Source organism: Petromyzon marinus, chromosome 18 (genome assembly GCF_048934315.1).
Source record: "Petromyzon marinus isolate PM22_M1 ecotype Great Lakes invasive population chromosome 18, UKy_Petmar_22M1.pri1.0, whole genome shotgun sequence".
In the NCBI taxonomy this organism is placed as follows: Eukaryota; Metazoa; Chordata; class Hyperoartia; order Petromyzontiformes; family Petromyzontidae; genus Petromyzon; species Petromyzon marinus.
Window position 1 is genome coordinate 8260360 of NC_133684.1, and position 22487 is coordinate 8282846.

Consider the following 22487-nt stretch of genomic DNA (forward strand, 5'->3'; position numbering starts at 1 on the left):
GACAATACGAGAAAAAAAGGGCCTCGTAGTGAAAGTAACGAGAGCTCCAGATCAGTGATGATGTGATGTCTTTGAGCCCAGAGTCCCGAGATTGTGCAGGCGAGCGGGGAATCTGTGTCAATGGAAGACGGATGCTGGTCGGCCTGTCGATGAGATCGGAGGATGGACATGTCGGACCGCACGGTGTGCCATCGAGCCACTCGCTGACGACACTCGAAGCAGGCCCGTCACGGCAGCACGACATCACCGAAATCCCCATCGGGTTTTCCTTCCCCGAGCTGACATTCGTTTGGAAATCCGCAGCCAAAAGTGACCTTTTAAAAATGTTAAGGTTCGTATTATTAATACGATGTAGTTGTGGTTTGATTGAAGACCCCCCCTCCCTCCCCTCCCTTCGTATGGGGGAGGCAGGGTTTAACGGAGGTCCTTTGTAGAGACGTGTTTTTTTTTCGACTTCCTGAATCCGTTGCACGTTTTACGACGAGCATCGTGGGGAGACCGCCAAGTGGCTGCCGAGTCACCCGCACTTTGGGTTTCCACCAAAGGGAGCTGACAGGGAGGCAGGGGCTTCATAAAGGGGCTAAGAGGAGAAAGGAAATGCGAAACAGCGGAGTAAGGTTCTCTGTGAATGCACAGCCCATCTCGCCAGGTCTCAGAAGCTAAGCAGGTTGGAGCCTGGTTAGTACTAGCATGGGAGACCTTCAGTTGTTTCCCCAAGTGTTGCAGGTTGTGGGTCTGTGAGGAGGCCAGGATATGGTGGTCAAAGCAAAGGGATCTTGAATCCATCGGCGCAGAGCTTTGGTTGTATTGCCCCCTTGTAAGCATGACTTTTCTCCAGGAACGGCAGTTTATTCCCACACGGAGCCACACACTTACGAATGGCAGGACACTCCTGATAAAGAGCTTTGAGGCTTTCTTTGCCAAATACTGGAACTTTGAATCATAATGATTGTTGTTGTGTACCATGTTAATGGTATAAAAGGTCCAGGGCCACCCTCCTTCACCAACCCGCAATGACCATTAGTGGTGAAGCATGGTCAAACAACGCCCCCGTGACTAACAGAGCATGGGGAGGCCTTCGTACAGCAGTGGAACGAGGAAGTGCTGCGAATTATAATTATCAGGGCGAGAAATCAAGTCCACAGTGGTAGGGTGATCACAGAACAGATACGGACAAATGGTACCAACTAAATGCCACAAAACTTTATTGTGAGTGCGATCAGCTGGTTAGCAGTTTTACCTCTTTTGTATTTACCTTAAATCATTTTTTTTCCACAGTTACTTTACACAGTAATATACATACACGGTTTGTACACCATTGCTAACAAAGCGAAAGCCTTATCTTTTCGAGAGAGAAAAAAAACGATAATCCAAGTACGTGCGTTCCATACTCGTGTTGCGGTTGGTGTTGATGTTTTTAAACGTTAAATTTAAGTGAAATGAAACACCGTATAAACCACGATAAACTAATGCGTTGTCAGACACGGAAGCGAAACGAAAGGCTATCTCTTGCGGAGGGGTAACAACGGTCGTATTTCATTCGCTGTACACAGGTTACGGCAATAGGAAAGTACACGGCCGCTGGGCTCTTCGCCGCGCGCGATAACCCCCACGCTTGCCACGTGCGGTAGGCACGCACGAACCGAGTGAAGCGGGGTGGATAGGGTGGGGTGGGTTGGGGGGGAGGGGAGTGTTTACCGCGGCCGAACGTGAACCAAAGTGAGAATTCGGGAACGGAACACAAATGCCAGGGCGCTCTCGCATAGCCCGAAACTTCGCGCGGACGGCGTTCAAAGTAACAAAAGGCATAGTAGATTATCGGACACCCTCGACAAGCGGTGGCATAAACAGCGCTCCGAGCGAGACGCGGATTTGCAATCTGACCTCTCCCGCGGGGAAAAAAAAAAAACGAGGCACGGGGGTCTTCACGGCCGTCGATCGACGCCGTCGGTTGACGGGGAAGTCTCGCGGCGCCGCCAATTCGTCGCAAGTGCCGAATTTACCGGTCGCAGTATATCCCCACCGGCTGGAAAGCGCCGCTAGTTCGTCGCAAGTGCCGAATTTACCGGTCGCAGTATCTCCCCACCGGCTGGAAAGTTTGGCCGGGTAGGACAAACTGCGGCCGCAGAAGCGTCACGCTCAGGCTTCAGTTGCGGCACAGTTGGACGTGGCGCTCACTTGGGGAGAACGTTGCTTCGTTGGGGGTCGACTGCCGCCCTGCCCCTCGTCAGCCTCCTTGACCCCGACAGCTTCGTCATTGAGCGACCAATTAAGGCCACCCCTTGCCCCCACCCCTCACCACCGCCACTGCCACCCCATCACATCCATAACACGTCCACTCTGCATTTCCGAAAGGGATTCACTTAACAGAGTTGGAACCCCTCGCACGTTGCCGATCCTAACATCTGGCCACTGCGGGTTGCAATTTCGCAGTGGGTTTATCTTTTTTTGCGTGTGTTTCGTTTGTTGTCCTTCCTCCGCACCTCCGATTAGTACGGTTGGCTGCGTACGGTGCAAAAGAAGTTCCGCATACATACAATCCGCATTCTCACTTCAACGTGGCCCAGTTGAAACTCTGTCACTGTTTTGGTCTCGGGCTGGAGACTTATTTGCTCTCCAAAGCCGAATAAAAAAAAAATCACAATAATAACAACAGCAATAATAAGAAACAAAAGTAACTTTAAATAATGTATGTTTTTTTTCCGTAATTGTTTGTTACGTATTTCTGTATCGGGATATATATTCATATCGTATTAAATTCACGTCTCAAATTTTTATTTGATTGTAAAGCATCTGTCCAGAGGTGTGCGGCTGCATGCGGACGCTCGTAGCGGAGTGTTTAAGTTTGTATCATTTCGCGTGAAACGGTGGCGCGTGGAAGGCGCTCAAAGCGTGCCGTGAAGTTCCACTCCGTATGTGCGTGTCGCGGTGTCAACAGTGGGGCGCCAAGCTGGCGAGATGGCACCTTGCCGAGGATCCAGGGCGCTACTTTGAATGCCCCATCAACCATTCCGACACGACGCTTGCTCGTCAGAGCCACCGAGTTGCTTAGGCGAGGCACAGGGAAAAAAATAAGACAAGTGAAAGTAACAAAAAACAGGCGCGACGTTGAACAGAGTTCAGAGCATTAGGACAACACATCATGTTAAAGCATAGGTGCGTGCCACTTTGAAGGTAAAGTTAATATAAAGCCTATCAACTTTTCAACGTCTTTTTATTCTTGTTCTTATTTACATACGATGTGCATTGTGTCCACACGGATAATAGACAATTCCAGATTTTATTGGGGTTTTCAAGGTGGTGTCAGAATACATCACGTACACACAGCTGTACAGGCAAGGTATTACCATACGTAAATACCACGATAGCTAGCGCGCAGAAAACGCCGAACCCAACAAAAATATATAACAATCACCACCGACGTGGACATCAAGGAGGGGCACTGTCAGTCTGCTCACAGCTTCAACAGTCAGGGCACAGCGTTCAGCCCCGGGGTCAATGTGGGGAGGCTGATCTTTAGCCAAACGGCTCCTTTTTGTTGGTCAAAATCAAGTTCATCCTTTGGTGTGTGTGTGTGTGTTGTTGTTGTTTCTTTCTCTTTTCTTTTCGTCTCGCTTTGAGTTTTTTTTCGTTGTTTTTATTTTCTTCAAAAACCTTCCGTTGAGTGGTGGAGTTTAGTGCGCGACGTCGTGGGGGGTGTGGAGGTTAAAGTTGGAGGAGTAATTTTGGCAAACAAAAACAACGTCGTGTCAACGAAACCTTGTCGTCTAAAACGGAAATGAAACGATAGAGGTAAAAACCCTTCAGGTTAAAATTTGGGCTGGCGCCATCGTAGATGTCACAGAATGTACACAATGTGTTTGTTTATTTCTCTATTTGCGCTTAACTCTACGCTCTAGTTACAGAAAATATAGAAGCGGGTTTTTTCTGTTTAAATTTCTACCTGAGCCTAAAAGCTTTTGATGTCTGCACACAATATTTGACATGATTATACAACGGCCATTTAGCTACCCACAAAGGTCGTCTTTACCAGACGTAGTTCAGGACGGCGACATGGATAAATTCCAGGTCGTTTTGTTCCGTGTGAGAACAAACTAAAATATGCGTGAGATTTGAGATTGCTTGAAATCGTAGGAATGTTGGTAAGACCATAGAAACTTTTTCTTTTTACCAGACTCGACTCTCATTTGGCAAGTTTGAATGCCGACTTTCACCCTGGCGAATCATCCATTCAACTTGTCCGAATGTGACTTTCAGCAGCAAATAATATTGGCAGCTTTGTTTCTTTAAAAAAAAAAAATACCCCCCGAGAAACACGGGACCATTGGTTAACCACAGTTATAACAAACCACATCAACTGTTCTATTGACCGGCCCAACTGAACAAAAAAGTGGGAAACTTTACGTCGATCGTTTATAGCGAAACGAAAACCAAACTGGGGACACATCTGAAAATAACGAGGTGGTGAAGACAGTGAGTCCGAGTCCGGTGAGGGGTGGGGGCGGCGGGGGGCAAGGGGTGGGTGAGGGGGGGAGAGTTAACAAAAGTAAAGCTACCTCGAGTTGCCGAAAGCTTGCAGTGAAAGACACATGGCGGGGTGTGACGGATTATGAACGTGTCGATGGGCCGGAAATTTCACTCTGGTTACAAATAGAGCTCCTTGTTGAAGTCCGGGCTGGACATGGTGCTGATGGTGGCCGGTCGGTACGCTTGGGGCCGGGCGAGCGGGATTTCCTCTGCCTCGTTGAGGAAGTCATTGTGCCTGCGGTAGTTGTTGCTGTAGAAGGCGTTGTAGTAGGAGTTGGCCTGCCGGTTGCTGGTGCTGCTCGGCTTTCCCACGCCGCCAACCGCATCGCCGCCCCCTCCGCCGCCGCCGTTGCCGCTACCCCCGCCCGCGCCGACTCCGACGACGCCGCCGCTCGGACCTCCGTGGTGGAACAACGCCGAACCGTTGGGCACCAAGTCACGGCGGTCCCACTCGGGGCGGTGCAGCGGCCCCGGGTAGGAGGACAGCGGGGAGAGCTGCGATCCCGACTTGGCCGTCCCTTCTCCGCCGACACCGCCCGCCGGCATCCAGCAGTTGTCGGAGTGGCCGTACATCTGACACTCGGGCGTGCAGGTGGAGCACATGGAAGGCAGCGCCACGTCCGGGAGGTCCTTGGCCACCACGATGGGAGTCTGCAGGGCGGCGCGCGCTGGAACCACCGCAGGTCCTGCCGCGCAGACGATATGCAAAGATGAAGACAAAAGATCCCTCCCCCTCCTATAGGCATACGGGCGGTTGGGGCAAAGTAGTGTTAGCGTAGTCGTGTAAGGCCGAGTGGATCTAGGGGAGGTCCACGACACGTTCTGATATTATTGCACCTGCAACTGATGTCAGCCGTGGCTGGGAATGGAACTTAAGCTGTAGTATAATGCCACAGGCACAAAGACAAAGATCCCACATACTCAATATAATTCAACAGATTCTCGGGGGACATTTCTGCAAACGAGTGTAAAATTCAGGCCGTCATGGCGCTCAAGGGGGAGTGGGTGGGCAGCACCACACCCGGTCACCTTTATCTCCCCAGTGACGATGTTTTCACACCACACCAAGTACTCAGTTGAGGCTGATTCGACCTAGAGGAGACCCATGACCGGTTCAGATAATCATCATCGATGATTGGCCATGAGCGGTAATCGAATTCTGGCATGCCAACCACCGCACCACCGCTCCCCACCGAACACACGCACACAGACGCACGCACACTAACGCACCCGCGTGTGTTGCAGGTCAACAAATGATTTTGTTGTATCAACATGCTGGATCGTGTGATGAAGTGGAGAGTTCACGTTGAATAATGGATAAAGCCCCGTGTTTCCAGAGCCGGGAACACGAGATTGTGAATGCTGTGGCCTCCCGCTTGTGGCTAAAGCTGTCTCTCCGTCAGGTCCTCATTCCGTACGTATGCACGCATGTTGAACTTCTTTCGCACCGTACGTCGCCAACCATGTTAATCACAGTATCGTTACTAATTCATATCGCGAAGGTTTAATTCTGCGACGCAGGCCGAGTGGGGTTCCCTCCCAATTAGGGAAGACTTGTTGAATTATCAAATCCATTTATTAACAATTAAGTAAACGCACTGACAGCATGACACGTTGAAACCGTAGGCGAGATGTGAACGGGACGCTAATGGGTTTTGTCAATGTCATCAGTTTTGTTTAAACAAATCTGCATTAATTGGACATTCTTATAGTGCTTTGGTAAAATGTATGTGTGGGTAAATATGCACTTATATAAGACTTTGAAACCAAAATGACAAAAGCATTTAAAGAGGCAATAGCTGATTTATAGTCTCGATTATTGTTAACTTCATATTCATTGTTTGAAATATAAATGGGTAATGCCACAGTCCATATGCAGGTCGTATGTGGCGGGGTAAAGTGTGGGTACTTCCACCCCTGCTAAAAAAAAAAACATCTGGCTAGCGTGGAGGAGTAGGCCAAAACAGCACCTCTCAATATCTCCTCTCAAGATTATTCAATGCAACCCGATCCGATGCTGAATCAATTTATTTGTCGACTTCCTTGTTTGTATGTGGCATTATTATTTTGCGTGTGTCACGTGGATAATTTGTAGAGCATCGAACTGTAGACACCCTCTATCTAGAGGGGCTCTCCAGAGCTACCTCTCCTGGAGGCACCTTCTGCAGGTGCTTGAGAGCAAGCACTTGCAAGGCTGCGCCTTTACCTGTTCGTCACCTGTTCCTGTTCGTCACCTGTTCCTATTCGTCACCTTTACCTGTTCGTCACCTGTTCCTATTCGTCAACTGTTCCTGTTCGTCACCTGTTCCTATTCGTCACCTTTACCTGTTCGTCACCTGCTCCTGTTCGTCACCTGTTCCTATTCGTCACCTGTTCCTGTTCGTCACCTGTTCCTATTCGTCACCTGTTCCTGTTCGTCACCTGTTCCTATTCGTCACCTTTACCTGTTCCTATTCGTCACCTTTACCTGTTCGTCACCTTTACCTGTTCGTCACCTGTTTCTATTCGTCACCTATCCCTGTTCGTCACCTGTTCCTATTGTTCACCTTTACCTGTTCGTCACCTTTACCTGTTCGTCACCTGTTCCTGTTCGTCACCTGTTCCTATTCGTCACCTTTACCTGTTCGTCACCTTTACCTGTTCGTCACCTGTTCCTATTCGTCACCTGTTCCTGTTCGCCACCTGTTCCTATTCATCACCTTTACCTGTTCGTCACCTGTTCATATTCGTCACCTTTACCTGTTTATCACCTTTACCTGTTTGTCACCTGTTCCTGTTCGTCACCTGTTCCTGTTCGTCACCTTTACCTGTTCGTCACCTTTACCTGTTCGTCACCTTTACCTGTTTGTCACCTGTTCCTGTTCGTCACCTTTACCTGTTTGTCACCTGTACCTGTTCGTCACCTGTTCGCCACCTGTTCCTGTTCGTCACCTTTACCTGTTTGTCACCTGTTCCTGTTCGTCACCTGTTCCTATTCGTCACCTGTTCCTGTTCGTCACCTGTTCCTATTCGTCACCTTTACCTGTTCCTATTCGTCACCTTTACCTGTTCGTCACCTTTACCTGTTCGTCACCTGTTCCTATTCGTCACCTGTTCCTGTTCGTCACTTGTTCCTATTGTTCACCTTTACCTGTTCGTCACCTTTACCTGTTCGTCACCTGTTCCTGTTCGTCACCTGTTCCTATTCGTCACCTTTACCTGTTCGTCACCTTTACCTGTTCGTCACCTGTTCCTATTCGTCACCTGTTCCTGTTCGCCACCTGTTCCTATTCATCACCTTTACCTGTTCGTCACCTGTTCATATTCGTCACCTTTACCTGTTCGTCACCTTTACCTGTTTGTCACCTGTTCCTGTTCGTCACCTGTTCCTGTTCGTCACCTTTACCTGTTCGTCACCTTTACCTGTTTGTCACCTGTTCCTGTTCGTCACCTTTACCTGTTTGTCACCTGTACCTGTTCGTCACCTGTTCGCCACCTGTTCCTGTTCGTCACCTTTACCTGTTTGTCACCTGTTCCTGTTCGTCACCTGTTCCTGTTCGTCACCTTTACCTGTTCGTCACCTTTACCTGTTTGTCACCTGTTCCTGTTCGTCACCTATTCCTGTTCGTCACCTTTATCAGTTCGTCACCTGCTCGTGTTCTTCACCTGCAATGTTTCCCCGCAATTTAGGTGCACGCAGGCGCCTTAACGAAGCGCGAGAACCCTGCCCGTTGTGAGAAAATATCAATATACAGCCAAGAGGCTATTCATTAGGCGACAGGCGGCTTTTGTTTTTGGAGACACCCTGCATATTATCGACCTTCTGTATGGCGGCCTGGGCAGCCCGGGGGCACAGCCGCTGCTGCGCTTGGATTGTGCATCATCCAACGCTCTCGGTCTCGCGAGACGTTGGACTACCCCACACTTCACCGCGCCACGCGCCGTGACCTGCCGATTGGCTCACTGTGGTGTACGCACTTGTGTACGCACTTGTGTACGCACTTGTGTACGCACTTGTGTACGCACTTGTGCACGCATTTGTGTACGCACTTGTGTACGCATGCTGGACTTCTTTCGCAGCGTACGTAGCCAGCCGTGCTAATCGGATGTGTGTGGGAACGGAGAACGAACAAACTAAACACAAAAATCGGTTCTAACGAAACGAGTTTTCAATCTCGATTTTTAAAGTGCACAGCTCCCAGTGGCTTCCTAATATCGGAAGGAAGAGCGTTCCAGACGGCCGCCGAAGCGCGTCTCTGAAAGCGCCGCGCGACACAGTGACCGCCTTGGTTCGATGGTTAGCCAAAATCCGCTGAAAGGATGACCGGTGTGCAGTGTAGCGGGTTTTAAGTGAACTTGTCCGATGGAATCAAATTGGCGACCTCTGCATTGCAATTCCAGTCTGCTAACCCTTCACACCATTTGGGCAGCAATCTGCTTTTGTAGCTATAACGGTTACGTAAGATTTACCAGCTTACTAAATCTTGCTTCCCGCTGTGAAATTCATCCCGGACAAATCCTTTGACACCATCCAGAAAGTGTTGGCCAGCGCCTGCTTATTTTATAGCCCACATTCCTGAGCTCAATTATCTCTGAAACAAACAACAAGACATCTGAGAAAACGATAATAACAGCCATTTGCTTATTTGCACGGTGGGGGGGGGAAATATGCTAATTTGATGACTGTAAAAGAACGGGGGCATTAACGCTGACGAAATGAAAGCCCACGTTGAAAAAATTATCCTCAGATTAATATGGCGACAACAAAGAAATAAGGCAATTTATTTTATTTGCAAGCTACTACCCCGGCGCGTCCGTGGAGAGAACCAATTGCGCGTCTCAATCTCGTCTCATCGGGCCGTAAAGAACGCCGAAACGGGATTGATTATTCACTGTAGCCTCGTTTATTGCTACACGAGGTTCCTTTATAATGAAGCCTAGTAGCCCGTCACAGGATATCGGCGCCTCCGTTTGACCAAAGCCGCTTCTCCCCCCCCCACCACCACCACCACGGCATGCACACGGGCCGTGTTTAATTAACGCCCGCGAGGGGATTACAGATCGGTCACAAACGGGGCAAATGCGCAGCGCTGCGGGTTGCGTTGCTCACTGCGACTGTAACCAGAAGGGCCTCCCCCGCGAAAGGGGAGAAATCTACAGACTCCCCACGCACCCTGCTCCCGCCGCCCCCCCCACCATCTTGACGGTATTTTTGGCCTACTCTTCCGCACCGAAATTGTAAAGAGGTTGGACTGCCCACAGTTTACCCCACCTGCGCATTGGCTACCTACGGTCTACCCATGACGCTGCTGCTGGGTGGACAGAGGCGGTGTGTGGGAGGATGCGGTGCGGGAGGATGCGGAGCTGAGTGGACTTGCCAAAGACCGGTACCAGCAGTGTCAACATCGGCCTCCGTGGGAGAGGATCGTGAAGGATGCTACTGGTCAGTTGGAGGCAGTCACCCTCCAACAACAACAACAACAAAAAGTGGGGCCAGAGGTGCGACTCTCACAACAACGTGCGGAGCGCCAGGCGACTAAAACGCAAGAAGCTGACACGGCGTGGAGTACAACTGGGGCGCATCTGCCAGTCATCTCAGCCAGTCAAACCCATGGCACCTGCTGGGTCTGCCCCCGTCCTGACCTCCCGCCAGCGAGCCTTCGACACTCTTCACGTGGCCACGTTGTGCACCTGGCCTGGCACAGGCGCCGTGGTGACGTCGCCGTCCCTTAGTGGTGAATGGCGGTTGTGTTGGTATTGAGAATAGGGGGGGGGGGGTGGAATTTGACTGGCCCCCCACCGTTGCTTCCATCCGAGCCGAACCGGTCGACCTCTGTGCTGCAAGTCCGGCGCGCCAAACCGTGCACCCCCTGCGCTGCTGTGGCTGCGGTGTCCCCCCCCCCCCGTGATATAACCGCAGCGGTAACCACGGGGGGGGGGGCACCGCCGCGCATGGGGGAGACGGTAAGCGGGGGTGGGGGGAGGGTGGGGGGGCATTCTGCCAGCGCCGCAACAGATCCGCCGCAACGCGATTTGCTTTCGAGGCCGACGGGCCGTGGATTTGAAGGCGAGGGAGAACACCACCCCCCCGGGCCAAGACCATTAACCCGTTCAACATTTATTCAGCCAGAGCGGCCCACCTTGTGCCGCGTTTCCCACTCCCCCCGCGACTGTCAAATCGATACTGTATCAGCTGCATCTGCTATAAGTGTTTTCAGAGGCAACGGAGCATCTCTGGGCTGCAGGGTCTGTAACTCCGGCTAACAAGCGGCCTTGAGACCCCCTCCCCACACACTTCCCCTCCTCTCCGCCTTCTCCCCTACCCTGCACCCACGACACTCCCTCCCAGTGTTCGTCTCAGAAATTGGTTTCCGCGTAACAAATGCCCGGCAATGCATCCGTTACCAGTGGAGTGTGCACGCATAGATTCCCCATAAGAATGGTGATGGTTGTCTTTATTTATTTGCCCGTCAAGATTTGGCGCAATAGGTGGTGGAGGGGGGGAGATCATCACGCGCCTCAGGGCAGCACCCCCCCCCCCTCCTCGCGCTACCGAAAAGAGAAGCGGTGGTTGTTGTGGTTGTTTTTGTGGTTGTTGTGGTTGTTGTGGTGGTTGTGGTGGTGGCTGCTGCTGTTGTAATTTTCTCCACGGGTGGTTTTAGCGAGGAAGGAACAATAAGTTACTTCCTGCTCAAAATGAGCACTTAGGCGATGCTCATCTTCTCCTAATTCACGGTGGCGGAAATTCCACATTACTATGGTGGGGAGGAGTGAGTCTCCGCATACAAAAAAAATACCCTGGTGGCTTCCCCACAAAGTGGTATTCACTTTATTGACCCCCCCGGAGAGATTGAGGGTCCGAGTCAACCATGCCACACCCCACCATCCCCCCCACCATCCCCCCCTACCATCCCCCCCCACCATCCCCCCCCCCACCATCCCCCCCCCCACCCAACCAGGAGTTTCCGATTGTGAGCCGCTCGCTCAACCGTCGAGCCACCCAGCCGGGTGGATTGCTCTTGGTTCATTGCTTTTAGGCAGTAGACGCTTTAAAGCAATCACCCTTCTCAGTAGCACCACTAGCACCCACGATCTATCCACTGCTAGAGGAAGGCCCCCCCCCCACCCTCCAAAAGCCATCGTCGTCGATCCATCCAGCGACCGCACAAGCCGCGATATATTTTTTTAAGTTATCGCAGAAAAACATACTGAGAGTTAAACGTCTTGTTTTATACTTTTTTTTTTCCCCCCGCACTGAGACACTTTATGAATTCAAGGTTGCATTGAGGTGTAGAGTAACAATGACAGACGCGAAGAATATACCCCGAGTGTAAGACTAGAAGGAGGCATGCCAGTGACATATTCAGGGGCCTCTGCGTCTGGCGGTACGGCAAGCGCTGTAGCACGACGCGCGGGACAATGCGAAGACGCACGCAGAGAGATACTATAGGAAAGTGTTCGGAAGTAATGGCGAATAACACCAATTTCAACTTCTAGCTCGCCATAAGAAATTCGCTCACTCGCACAGAGTGAGGACGACTCGGAGGAGTGATGAGGATCGAGAGACGAGCACGAAGGGCAGCCATGCAGTGAGTCGGCGCCAAACTACCCCCCCCCCCAAGCTCTGCGGTCCTCTATGTATGTAGGTGCTATCGTCGAATTGAGTGTTTATATGTGGAAGGAATCCGCAAGACCGTGCTTGCGAGGGGGCAAAACACTCCCGTACAGACGAAGCAGGTGGAGTCCGCGTTTGCTATCTAGCCTTCTCCTGGCGATCCCAGGGTAGGGCTCATCCTCCCCACCCACGGGAAAAGAGGTGGTTTCACAGCCCGTGTGTGTGTGTGTGTGCCACCGAACCCTCGCTGCTGCCAACCGCAGCGCTGGATCACAGGCAGCCACGTGCAGCGGCGTAGCCATCGCCACCACCGCCCGGCTCGGTGTCCCACTGTCAGGCCTCTTTGGAGGAAATTACCTGGGAACACTTGCTCTGCATGGCCTGGCGAGCAGACTCAACACTACACGGACATTGACAATGATAAATTACCATTTAAGCGCTCCAGTGTGGACCAACAAAACTATACACCTCCCGTCCCACCCACCCCCAACCTTGGTGGGTTTTCACAGATCCTATGCCGGGTGCACGAGACAGACTTAATGAGGATTGCAGAGAGAGGCGGTAAATGCAGAGGTGCCGCCCTGCAATTCCTTGCTCACCGCCACCACTGCTGCTAACGGAAGTGTGCCGACTGCAGCGAATTGGCTGACCGCATAGATGATGGCGAGGGAGGGGGGGGGGGGGAGCGTTGTGGGAAGGTGATTGTGCACCCCTCGCACCAATATTTGTTATTAACGAAGAGTTGGCAACAGTGTGTCACCGCATTGGTCAGAGTGAGATCGAGAGACAATGCAATTTAAAAAAAAAAACGATAATAACGACTACACCCGTACTTTAGAAAACATTTCCCTTTTGTGTTCAGTTTTCGTCCTTCCCCCACACCTCCGATTAGCACGGTTGGCTACGTACGGTGCGAAAGAAGTTCAACGTATACACATACAGCTTCTAGATACCCGCTCTAAGGGTTATTTTCGGCCTAGTCTTCCACACCCGAGGAGAGTGTCAATGTGTTTCAAAATTAAAGCAGCACCAAATAATTTGAGGCGCCTTCCCTCCCTCCCTCCCTGCCTCCTGCAGCAGCAGCAGCAGCCGCCCGTGGGCTCCACGAGAAGAGGAAATTGAGTCCCAATTATCTGCTGAGAAGGCAAGAGGGCAGGTTGAGACAGAAAGGCTTGGCCCCCACTTAGCCGGCCTGTGTCAAGACTGCGATAGCACGTCCCTTATTCCTGGCTTGTTATAATTAATTTCAACAATATTGAACCGCCCCTTTGTCAATCTGTTGATGCTACTGCTGGATAACGGCCTGCCCCCCATGTCGCTGGATGAAGACCTCCCCACGTTATGTTTGACCATACTTCACCACACCGGTCACAGTGCGGGTTGGTGAAGAGGAATGGGTGATACAGGAGTGACTGGTTCAGATATCGCTCGCCATTCGTCTTAACCACGGCCAGGAGGCGAACTTGTATTTCAGGATTCGTGAGTGCGGTGGTGCCAACGACTACGCCACCAATTCCTGGATGATATGGTGCATCGTCTATAATCCACTGAAACCAACCAGGCTCTTTCAAACGATCTCCCATCATCAGGACCTCTTAGCAGCATTACCTTGCTGCACTGGTGGAATGGCTCATCATCATCATCACCCTCATCAGCCATGATCTATCCACTGCTCTATGAATTCCTCCCCAAGCCGGCACCATCTGTCACAGTTTTGCGATGTCTTGATCTGTCTGGCTCCTGCACGATGGCACCGCCTACCGTGCAACACCTTAACATAGACCGGCGGTCGGCTTAAAAATCAGGATATTCTTCTGCTCCCAGCGATACTAAAAGAAATGGATAAAAAAACTAAAAACCTGGCATTTGTTTTTTTACTTGTTATATTTAGTACCAGAAATTATATATATATACACAATTGCAGTGTTCGTTACAAATTCGCCCATTGTAATTAGCAGTTTTCGGATTAAAATTAAAAAAACATTCCCTATAATCGCATGTTGCTTTTAATTAACAAGTTAAAGTGATTTCATTTTGCGCAAAGAAATAAGCCAATTTAGATTTTTTTTTTGGGACATATTCCGTCGGTGCTGTTGGAAAATAACCAGGCGTCGCCGATTAACCACGACAGACGATTGCCACTAAGTGCAGAGAGTCACGATCGAGGGACGATGTGAGCAGCGCGCTCCAACCGCTCTGAATGCGACCGGCGCTGCGTCGCCATCGCTTCTCTATCGACCCGACCGCTCACCGCCGCCGCCACCGCCGACTCAAGTCCCCGGTTCCCATTCTGACATTTTGCTGTCCGTCCCCATTCTACAATCTCACCCCGGATCCGGAAGGACGCCGCTCTGCGAGCAGAGTGGGACGACGCAGACGTCCGGAATAAACACCTCGTTCGCACGGCAGCGCCCTTCCAGATCGGGGTGAGATTCTCCGATGAACGAGGGAATAAAAAAAAAACCGCTGACTAAATTAAAGACAGCCACCGGCGCACGGGGGTTGTGCGACAAAGCAGTCGCTTGTGCCAGGCACGGCGAGCGAGCAAGCGAGGCACAGGGCCCGCGAGCGGGACTGCTCGTGCACATGCTAATCACAGGCACTCCGACAGGCGTGAATGTGAACCCAGGGGCATGTTGATGGGGATCTATGGGGATTTAATTATAAAGAGGAAGGGGTTTGCGGTGTCTGGATGATTGGGGGAAGGAGGCAGGGCGACGTTTGACCTTTCAACTTGGCATTTACTCGCCAAGTCCTTAACAGACGCGCTTCAGCCGACGGCTCGGGCAGTGTCAGCCGACTACAATGCCGCACGTCCGCAATAATTACATTCAATTTTTTTCTTCAATTTTTTTAAAAATCTAATCTCGGCGTGTGTAGCACGTGCGCAACGCATGTTGTGCGCAACCGTGTTGCGAGCCTGCCATACGATGACCAGGCACGATGTTAATTTATTTATTGCGGGTTCAGTTCGTCGAGCAGATCCACGTGGGAAAATAACACCAAAATCATATCCGTGTGGGGTGACATAATTCTGACAAAACGAAGTCAAGCGGGAAAGAGCCTTTTCACAGAACGTATTTTTATACGGATGCGACTATGCACCATTTCCCAAAGCCCTTGACGTAAGTCGTTGCCATGTGATCCGTGTGTGCATGAAGAAGGACCATTGCCCGAAACTTTTTTTAAGGCCACAGTGTTATTGACGAATATGTTGAGTGTCTTGTTATTTGTGCTCCTGCCAACGCAGCAGCATCAGCAACTCATTTGTGAGCAGCCCATCTTATGAGCAGGGTGACCTGACCACTCACGTGACACTCACCTGACCCGCGTTAGACATTTACCACTCATCTGACAACGCTCACCGCTCACCGGTCATGACCCCCCCCCCCCCGACCTTCGTCACTCACCAATTTATACAACACAATGGAAACCCCATTGAGATTCAACAGTTCCTCTGTCCTCAACAAATATAAAGATCCCCCCCGTGTAGCCTTAACACACTGTTTGGGACAAGTGCTGTTAGCGAGCACCTATGATTGTCGGCATGGTACTCGAAGCGGGCGATAATTACACATTGCACCTGGTACTAATTTGAGGCTTAGTTAACCTAGGGGAGGCCCAGGACCGGTTCAAATAATCGTAACTGGTGTTGGTCGTGAGCGGGAATTGAATCCAGGTCGCCGGGTTCGTAGCGCAGCGCGCTAACCGCTACACTACCGCTCCCCACACACAAACACAAAGATCCCCCACATAGCTCCTCTTCTCAAACACACGCACCCCTCCCCAGCGGTGCGTGCCTACGTGTTGAATGGATTAGAAACGTGGACCACGTCATGCTTACTGTCCATTATAAATGCTAGAGGCGTGGCCAATAAGCCATATTGTCGGGTCATAGGTCATTGTTTTGTCCACATTACCTGCGTCGTACAAGCTTGCGCATCACAACTCATTTGTTGAAAATGGTGGGGCGAGTGATTCGAGGCGAACCGGCAGCAAAGCTTTATAATAATACTTTATATATCCAGGAAAACCACGCAAAAATATTCCGAGGAAAAGGACTATTTTTCAGGTGGTTGCTGCTACCTTGTTTTTTTATCTTAAGATGTTCAACGAGTTATTTAGATATATACACGTGGGAGGAAACCGGAGCACCCGGAGAAAACCCACACATTCAATGGGAGCAACACTTATCCCCATACAAATTAAGACAGATTATATTATTATATCCGTCCACATTTGCGGCAGCGGCTTTTCTTGGCAAGCCACGATACGGGGCACCCCATGGGGTGCCCACGGGAAGGGAGTTCCACCAATATTTTGTGTGACCCCACCAACCCTCGCCTGCTTGCTTGCCTCCACAGTGCTGGATTATAGGCAGCCCACGTGCAGCAGCATCAACGTAGCCATCACCACAAACCACCCCCTTTACCCGGCCAGATATAATCGAGGGAGAAGGTTGTGCCACTCCATCCAGTTCCCGAAGAATCTTCCACGCACGTGGGGGTGGTGAAACGTCAAAAGGTCATTGCCGAGCAACTTATCTCGGCGCTTGCCCGAAAAACGCATCCCAATAGCCGTGCTCAAAGCGACGGCAGGAGCCTACGCAGTGGCCCAAACAAAGTGCACTCTACAAAGTTAATGGCCATGCAGCTCTCACTGCCGTGCTCGCGTGACTGAGCTGTAGTGGGCGGAGAGTGACTCATCCAATTTTCCCTGCTCATCGTTAAACACAAATTAATGAATTCAAATGACCGCCATTGGTGTTTGGGCATAATGAACTTTGGGCAATCGCAAACGAGTTTGAATTTAAATTATTAAGCGAGCTGTGTCCGCCCCCTTTCCCAAATCAGCATTCTCCTCGTACAGCCATCGCGGGCCTTCGAGGGAACATCACTGCCGTGCCACTCTTCCATGTCTCCCCACGGGTCGTACGTACGTGCGGCTGAACTTATTTCGCACCGACCGTGACAATCGGAGGTGCGGGAGGAAGGACAACTAAACTAAACGCGGGCCCGATGCCCGACGTTTCGCTGTGCGTGCTCTGCAGCTTCGATGCCGAAATGGCTCTTCGCGGCACAACCCGAAATCACACCGGAGAACCACACAGATGCGCAAATCGCGAAAACCTTTGCCGGTGGCATTGCTGCAGAGTGCACGGCAATCGTGAAGGATTGGGTAGCAAAGCAAGGGTTAATGCGTGACTTTCTTTTCAACTTAGTTTTGCAATGAGTTGGACTTTTAAAACTTTCGCGTTTTTTCCATTAGTATTACTGCACGAACCAGGAATCCAAATGAACCAATAAGGTTGTTTTGAACTGAATCATTTTAATGACCACTTAATGAAAATCTGCCCTGAGGTTTTAGTAACCGATTCACTATCACGCACACAACAATAACCACCTCGCCACTCAGTGGTGGCGAGGTCACCACGGCGCTTGTGCCAGGCTATGTGCATTTTGAGGCCACGTGAAGTGTCGAAGGCTTGCTGGCAAGGTCAGGAAACAGACCCAGCAGGTGCCATGGGTTGACTGACTGAGGTGATTGTCAGATGCACCACCTGTGCCCCCTACTGTGCCAACTTGCTGTGTTTTAGCCACCCGGCGCTCAGGCCATTGTTGTGAGCATCGCTACTCTGACCTCCACTGTTGTTAGAGGGTGACTGGCCATAGACAAAGATCCCCCCTATGGTCATAACAGACCGTTGGGGCAATTGCTGTTAGTGAGTACCTTTGAAGGACGACAAGGCACACGAGAGGGTGCGTAGCTAGCACCATGCCCGGCCGCCTTTGTCTCTCCAGTGCTGATTTTTACACACCGCACCAGTTAACCATTTATGGCTGAGTATCGACCTAGAGAAGGCCCAGGACCGATTCAGATATCCGGCACTATTTTTGGCCGTGAGCGGGAATCGAACTCGGAGAGCTGGAATTGTAGTGCAGAGCACTAACCATTACGCTACCGCTCCCCTACACTACCACGAAAACACAAACACGCACGCACAAGAACGCACGACACAGCACCTGCAGATGCACAGAACACAAGCGCACGTGTGGCTCTCTCACCTGGGCAAACAAAGTGGTGATGCCATAAAACACACATATATTAGCATCATGAAATGGAGCGTCAATTCTTTAAAACCACTAAATAATTGTTCTCTGTTTTTATTCCATTTCCTATGCAAATAATTAAAAGTTAATGTGATGAGGAATAACGACATAATTAAGTGGCCACAGGTGGGTGCTGCTGCTGAGAACAGTTGGCAGCAATTATTTATTGATGCCTTTGGATAATACAAAGATAAATGTCCCACGAGGCTAAATTAACAACCTAAATCCATTCCCATCCCGACTGCATCGCAGAGGCATTGATTTAAATTGCCACATCGTTTATACAACTGCTGCGGTTCGCCGGAAACTTTCGCAACGGACGGCGCTGCAGGTCGTCTGAACGATTTGAGGTTATGTCTCCCGTGGAAAGTAGGCAATGGTTTGTTTCACGTCGTACCGCCACGAGTTAAAATCCTGGCAGGGGGGTTGACTCAGCCCCATAATCCTTCCGGGGTTGATCAAATGTATACTCATTTGTGAACAAGTCACGACGACCTGCTTTTTTTTATAGACTCGACCTTGCCATTGGAATGTGTAATTTCCACCACTGGCCCTTTAGGGCTGTAAAGAGGAGATCCTTTGAATGTTTTGAAACTTCGTTCAACCACCAAACTGGAGGCTGCTTCTGCTCCAATTTGGACTTTTTCCCCAAGTTCCATAGAACCTTGCTCAATTCAAGAAACGTGTCGATGTACCTATCTACACCTTCAGTCGTGCTGTGCATTTGATGGCCGCTTGGCGTTGTGAGCCATGGGGCCTGTGCTGAAAAACATCGCGGGGACAAGATAAACTCCAATTATTTCTTCGACGACGAAAAAAAAAGGCACGTGATAAACAATGTGCCTCCCGCATCTTGTGCAACACGACGGCCCCCGTGTTTGCGAGGCCCGATAATGCCCATGCACGTATCGCCACATCCATTCTCGCTCACCTAGCGGGGAACGTCCACTCCATCACCGCTTCCTCCCGAGGAGCGCTAAAGATTTCCCCGTTTAGACCACGAGGTGAACTGCTCCACATCTCCCCGATCAAGATCAACATCGGGCACGTCCACAACCAGCCACCAAAACAAATCCAACAGCACAGATCCAACACACATCCATAGTCGGCCGCTGCTGCATTGCCGCTGCCAACCTCAACAGCAACGAAATCTGCGTCCCACCTGTGCATCGCCCAACCTGTAAAAATCGAGAGCCTTGGGAAAATCTGGTCCTCTTCGATTATTCTCTCCCGATTTGGCTCCTTACCTCAATCGCGTTGTTTCTGCCTGACCCTCTTCTCCCCCCTTCCTTCCCTCTCCTGTTCTACCTATCCCTCTCTCGTCCTCTATCTCCGATCTCGATCGCTCGTTAGATCATGGCTGGGCACCACAACGATCGTGTGCGTACCGCGTTGGTCTCTATGGAAGCAAGTGTGCCCCGGTTCTTTGTGTCTCTGCACTGGCGTTGAAAATAAATAAAATAAAAACTCTGGAGCCCTCCGGAGTGTGCTTAACGCAACCCAGAGAGCCGTGAGCCAAGTCAGCAAAGCAACACCGAGCCAGGCTCCCCTTTGCATTATTTTAACACAATATCATCGAGCTCACGCGGAGCACTGTAATATTTGGCAGACAATTTCTCGGGCAGTCATGTCAAACGGAACTAATATACGGTCATAGCATGCCTGCGAGGCGCATCCCATTTCATCCTGACTAATGATTCAGCGGGCGGGCTGTAACACACAGGATGGGTTTCACATGAATATACCCCCCTCCAGCTAAACCCACCATCCGCTGGCTCCTGCTCACACACACCCACCCCCCTTATTGCCTTAATGCTTTCAATCCATTTAACAATGGGCCATATCCCGTCTCCACACCCCAGAGCCCCGTGCTGGGAAATGATGTGGCCCCCGTTGGACCCCTTTTACGACGTCGCATCAGGGTGTCTCGCCGGTCCACCGTAACTACGAGGGAAGAGGCGGCCCGGCACACGATGCCGGCATGGGGTTTTTTCTTTCTTTTCAAAATTGTCTGCTTCGGATATCCGTAAATAATCGTACAAACAAGCGAGCGAGCGAACGAGCGAGCGGCGGTGTTGCATTGGGTACCGCTCTCCTCGACGCCGCGGTCACGTAGCCACCGTTGACCCACCTTGCAATAAAATAGAGAGAGAGAGAGAGATAGATGTTTCCATTCCGAAACAAAAACATCGGGGGGGAGGCTGGGTGGATAATGGAATGAAAGGTCGCCGCAGACAAAACGACGGGGCGACTCTTCGCGCTGCGTTTTGAAGGTCTCGGTTCTTCGAGTCGCTTCGCGGTTTTTTTCTAAGCGAGCGTGAATTTTTATTTTTTTGCGGAACGTAAAACGGAAATTTTTCTGGCTCACGCAAGGGCCTGGAGCCTCTCTTCTCGAGTGTGTTTTTTTGGCCTACTCTTCCGCAATGGGCAGACTTCTTGGAAGAAGTGGAAATGCCCACGCTCCCCTCCCCCCCCCCACCACCACCACGCGCGATCTGCCGATCGACTCGATCACGGCGAACCCATTCAGACCAACCCGCTGGCTGGCCAGAGGCGATGTGGGGAGGGATGATTTAAGAAGCTGGCACCGTTGTCTCAACTGCCGCCCCGGGATATGGAATCGAAGTGGCAACCTCTGGATTGCAAGTCCAGAGTGTCATACACTACACCACGGCAGGAGCAGAAACACATAAAATGGAAATTACCTAGACCAGCACGAAAATGCGCTCTGGGAAATATCTGGAGAGTGAAGCCAGTGTGCTTTTTTTTTGTTATGTCTGTAGCAAGACCAAATAAAACAGAATCTCCATCGCAATCTGCCATAACTCCATCTCACCCTCGTGCTCCAGGAGCGTGACAGGTGGACATGTTAAACGCCACCGTGAGCTACCAGGCCACACCGAATGTATCCCACAGTCACTGCCCACGGGTGTCCCTATAGTAATTATGGAAATGTGGCGTTTTCACGAAGCCACCAACTAGCGGCATCCTTCCTTTGCCGAAGTTATAAAAGGGAACACCGCGTTCTTATGTGCGACGAGTTGAATGCCTCAGTCCGGTCAACAATGCCCGCACAAACAAGCCAATAGCGTAAAATGTGGTTCAATTTGTAGAAAATTCCAGCTCTGGGAATTCAAATATCGGCTTGACTGTCACGTGACGAACATTACTCTCTTTCTCTCTGGCAAGGCATGAGAGAAAGTATAAATACCTCCTGTGTGAGGCCAGAGGTCAGTTGAAGGATTTCTGCAGTATCTGCTTCTGTAAACCTTTGTCGAACGCAGAGTGCCACACCGCTCTGCGAGAGATTCGAATGGATTATTCAACTCGTGTCGAGGTTGACGGAGATATCAACAATCGGAATATAATTTGTGGAAAAAAATTCCACGAAAAAAAACTTAGCCATAGTCCGCTTTAATCACTGATATAAAACCCGGACGGTAGCTGGAATGGAACAAACGAAGAGTTTTTTTTTTTAAGGACCGGATGATATTTAAGTTCAATCGAGTGAATAATTGGGTCTGGTCTCAAGGAGAATGTCTGGGGCATCGTAAAAAAAAAAGCCTTTCTGACTCCTCCCGAGGAGCGTGGGGGAGGTGCACTGGGCGCGTGGCGGGTGGGCTGGTACTGGGTGGCCACGGTTACTAATTACAAGCCCGGGGGAAGGTGGGGCATGAAGCGCGCAGAAGCCCGGGGAAACCGACGGCTACCGAAGGAAGGAAGAACCGCACGAACGTAAAAGCGCCGCGGGAACAAGCGGCCGCGCTGCGCACGAAGGCTGGAGCGGACGCGAAACTTAGGCGCGGCAGTGCCAACGCGACGCGGGGAGGATGCGACGAAATTAGCCGCAGTAGGCGAGACGACGGACACAATCGCGCGATTATTCTCCTGAATAAAAGCCCCAAAACTGTGATTGTTTACCTTTGCATCTCTTAATGGGGCCAATCCCCGCACCATTCCCCGTGCATTTGTGCAAAAATGCCAGTGATTCAAGAAAAGCGGGTGCATTTCAATTGAGTCATTGCTGCTCCCCCCCACCACCACCCTCCCCCAAAACCCGCTAGCCCCCACTATCCCCTCTCTGTTGGAGCAAGTGCTGTTAGCAAGCACCGATGAAGGCCGGCACGGCACACGAGAGGGTGGGTGGCCAACGCCACTCCCGATCGTCTTTGTCTCCCCAGTGGCGATGTTTACTACACACCGCTACACCAGGTACTAATTTTGAGGCTGAGTCGACCTAGGGGAGGCCCATGACC

General features: G+C 50.9%; 1 protein-coding gene across 3 annotated transcripts in view; it reads right to left on the reverse strand.

Moving 5' to 3' along the window:
* Positions 1–1188: 1188 nt before the first annotated feature.
* PCDH9 (protocadherin 9) overlaps positions 1189–22487 on the reverse strand; it is a 134570-nt gene continuing 113271 nt past the window's right edge. For 2 of the 3 annotated variants that reach the window (XM_032956295.2, XM_032956294.2), the window contains exon 4: positions 1189–5213. In XM_032956295.2, the coding sequence (XP_032812186.2) occupies positions 4645–5213 (569 nt within the window). In that variant the 3' untranslated portion in view covers positions 1189–4644. The remainder of the gene's footprint in view (positions 5214–22487) is intronic. The other variant, XM_032956296.2, reaches the window with a different exon arrangement.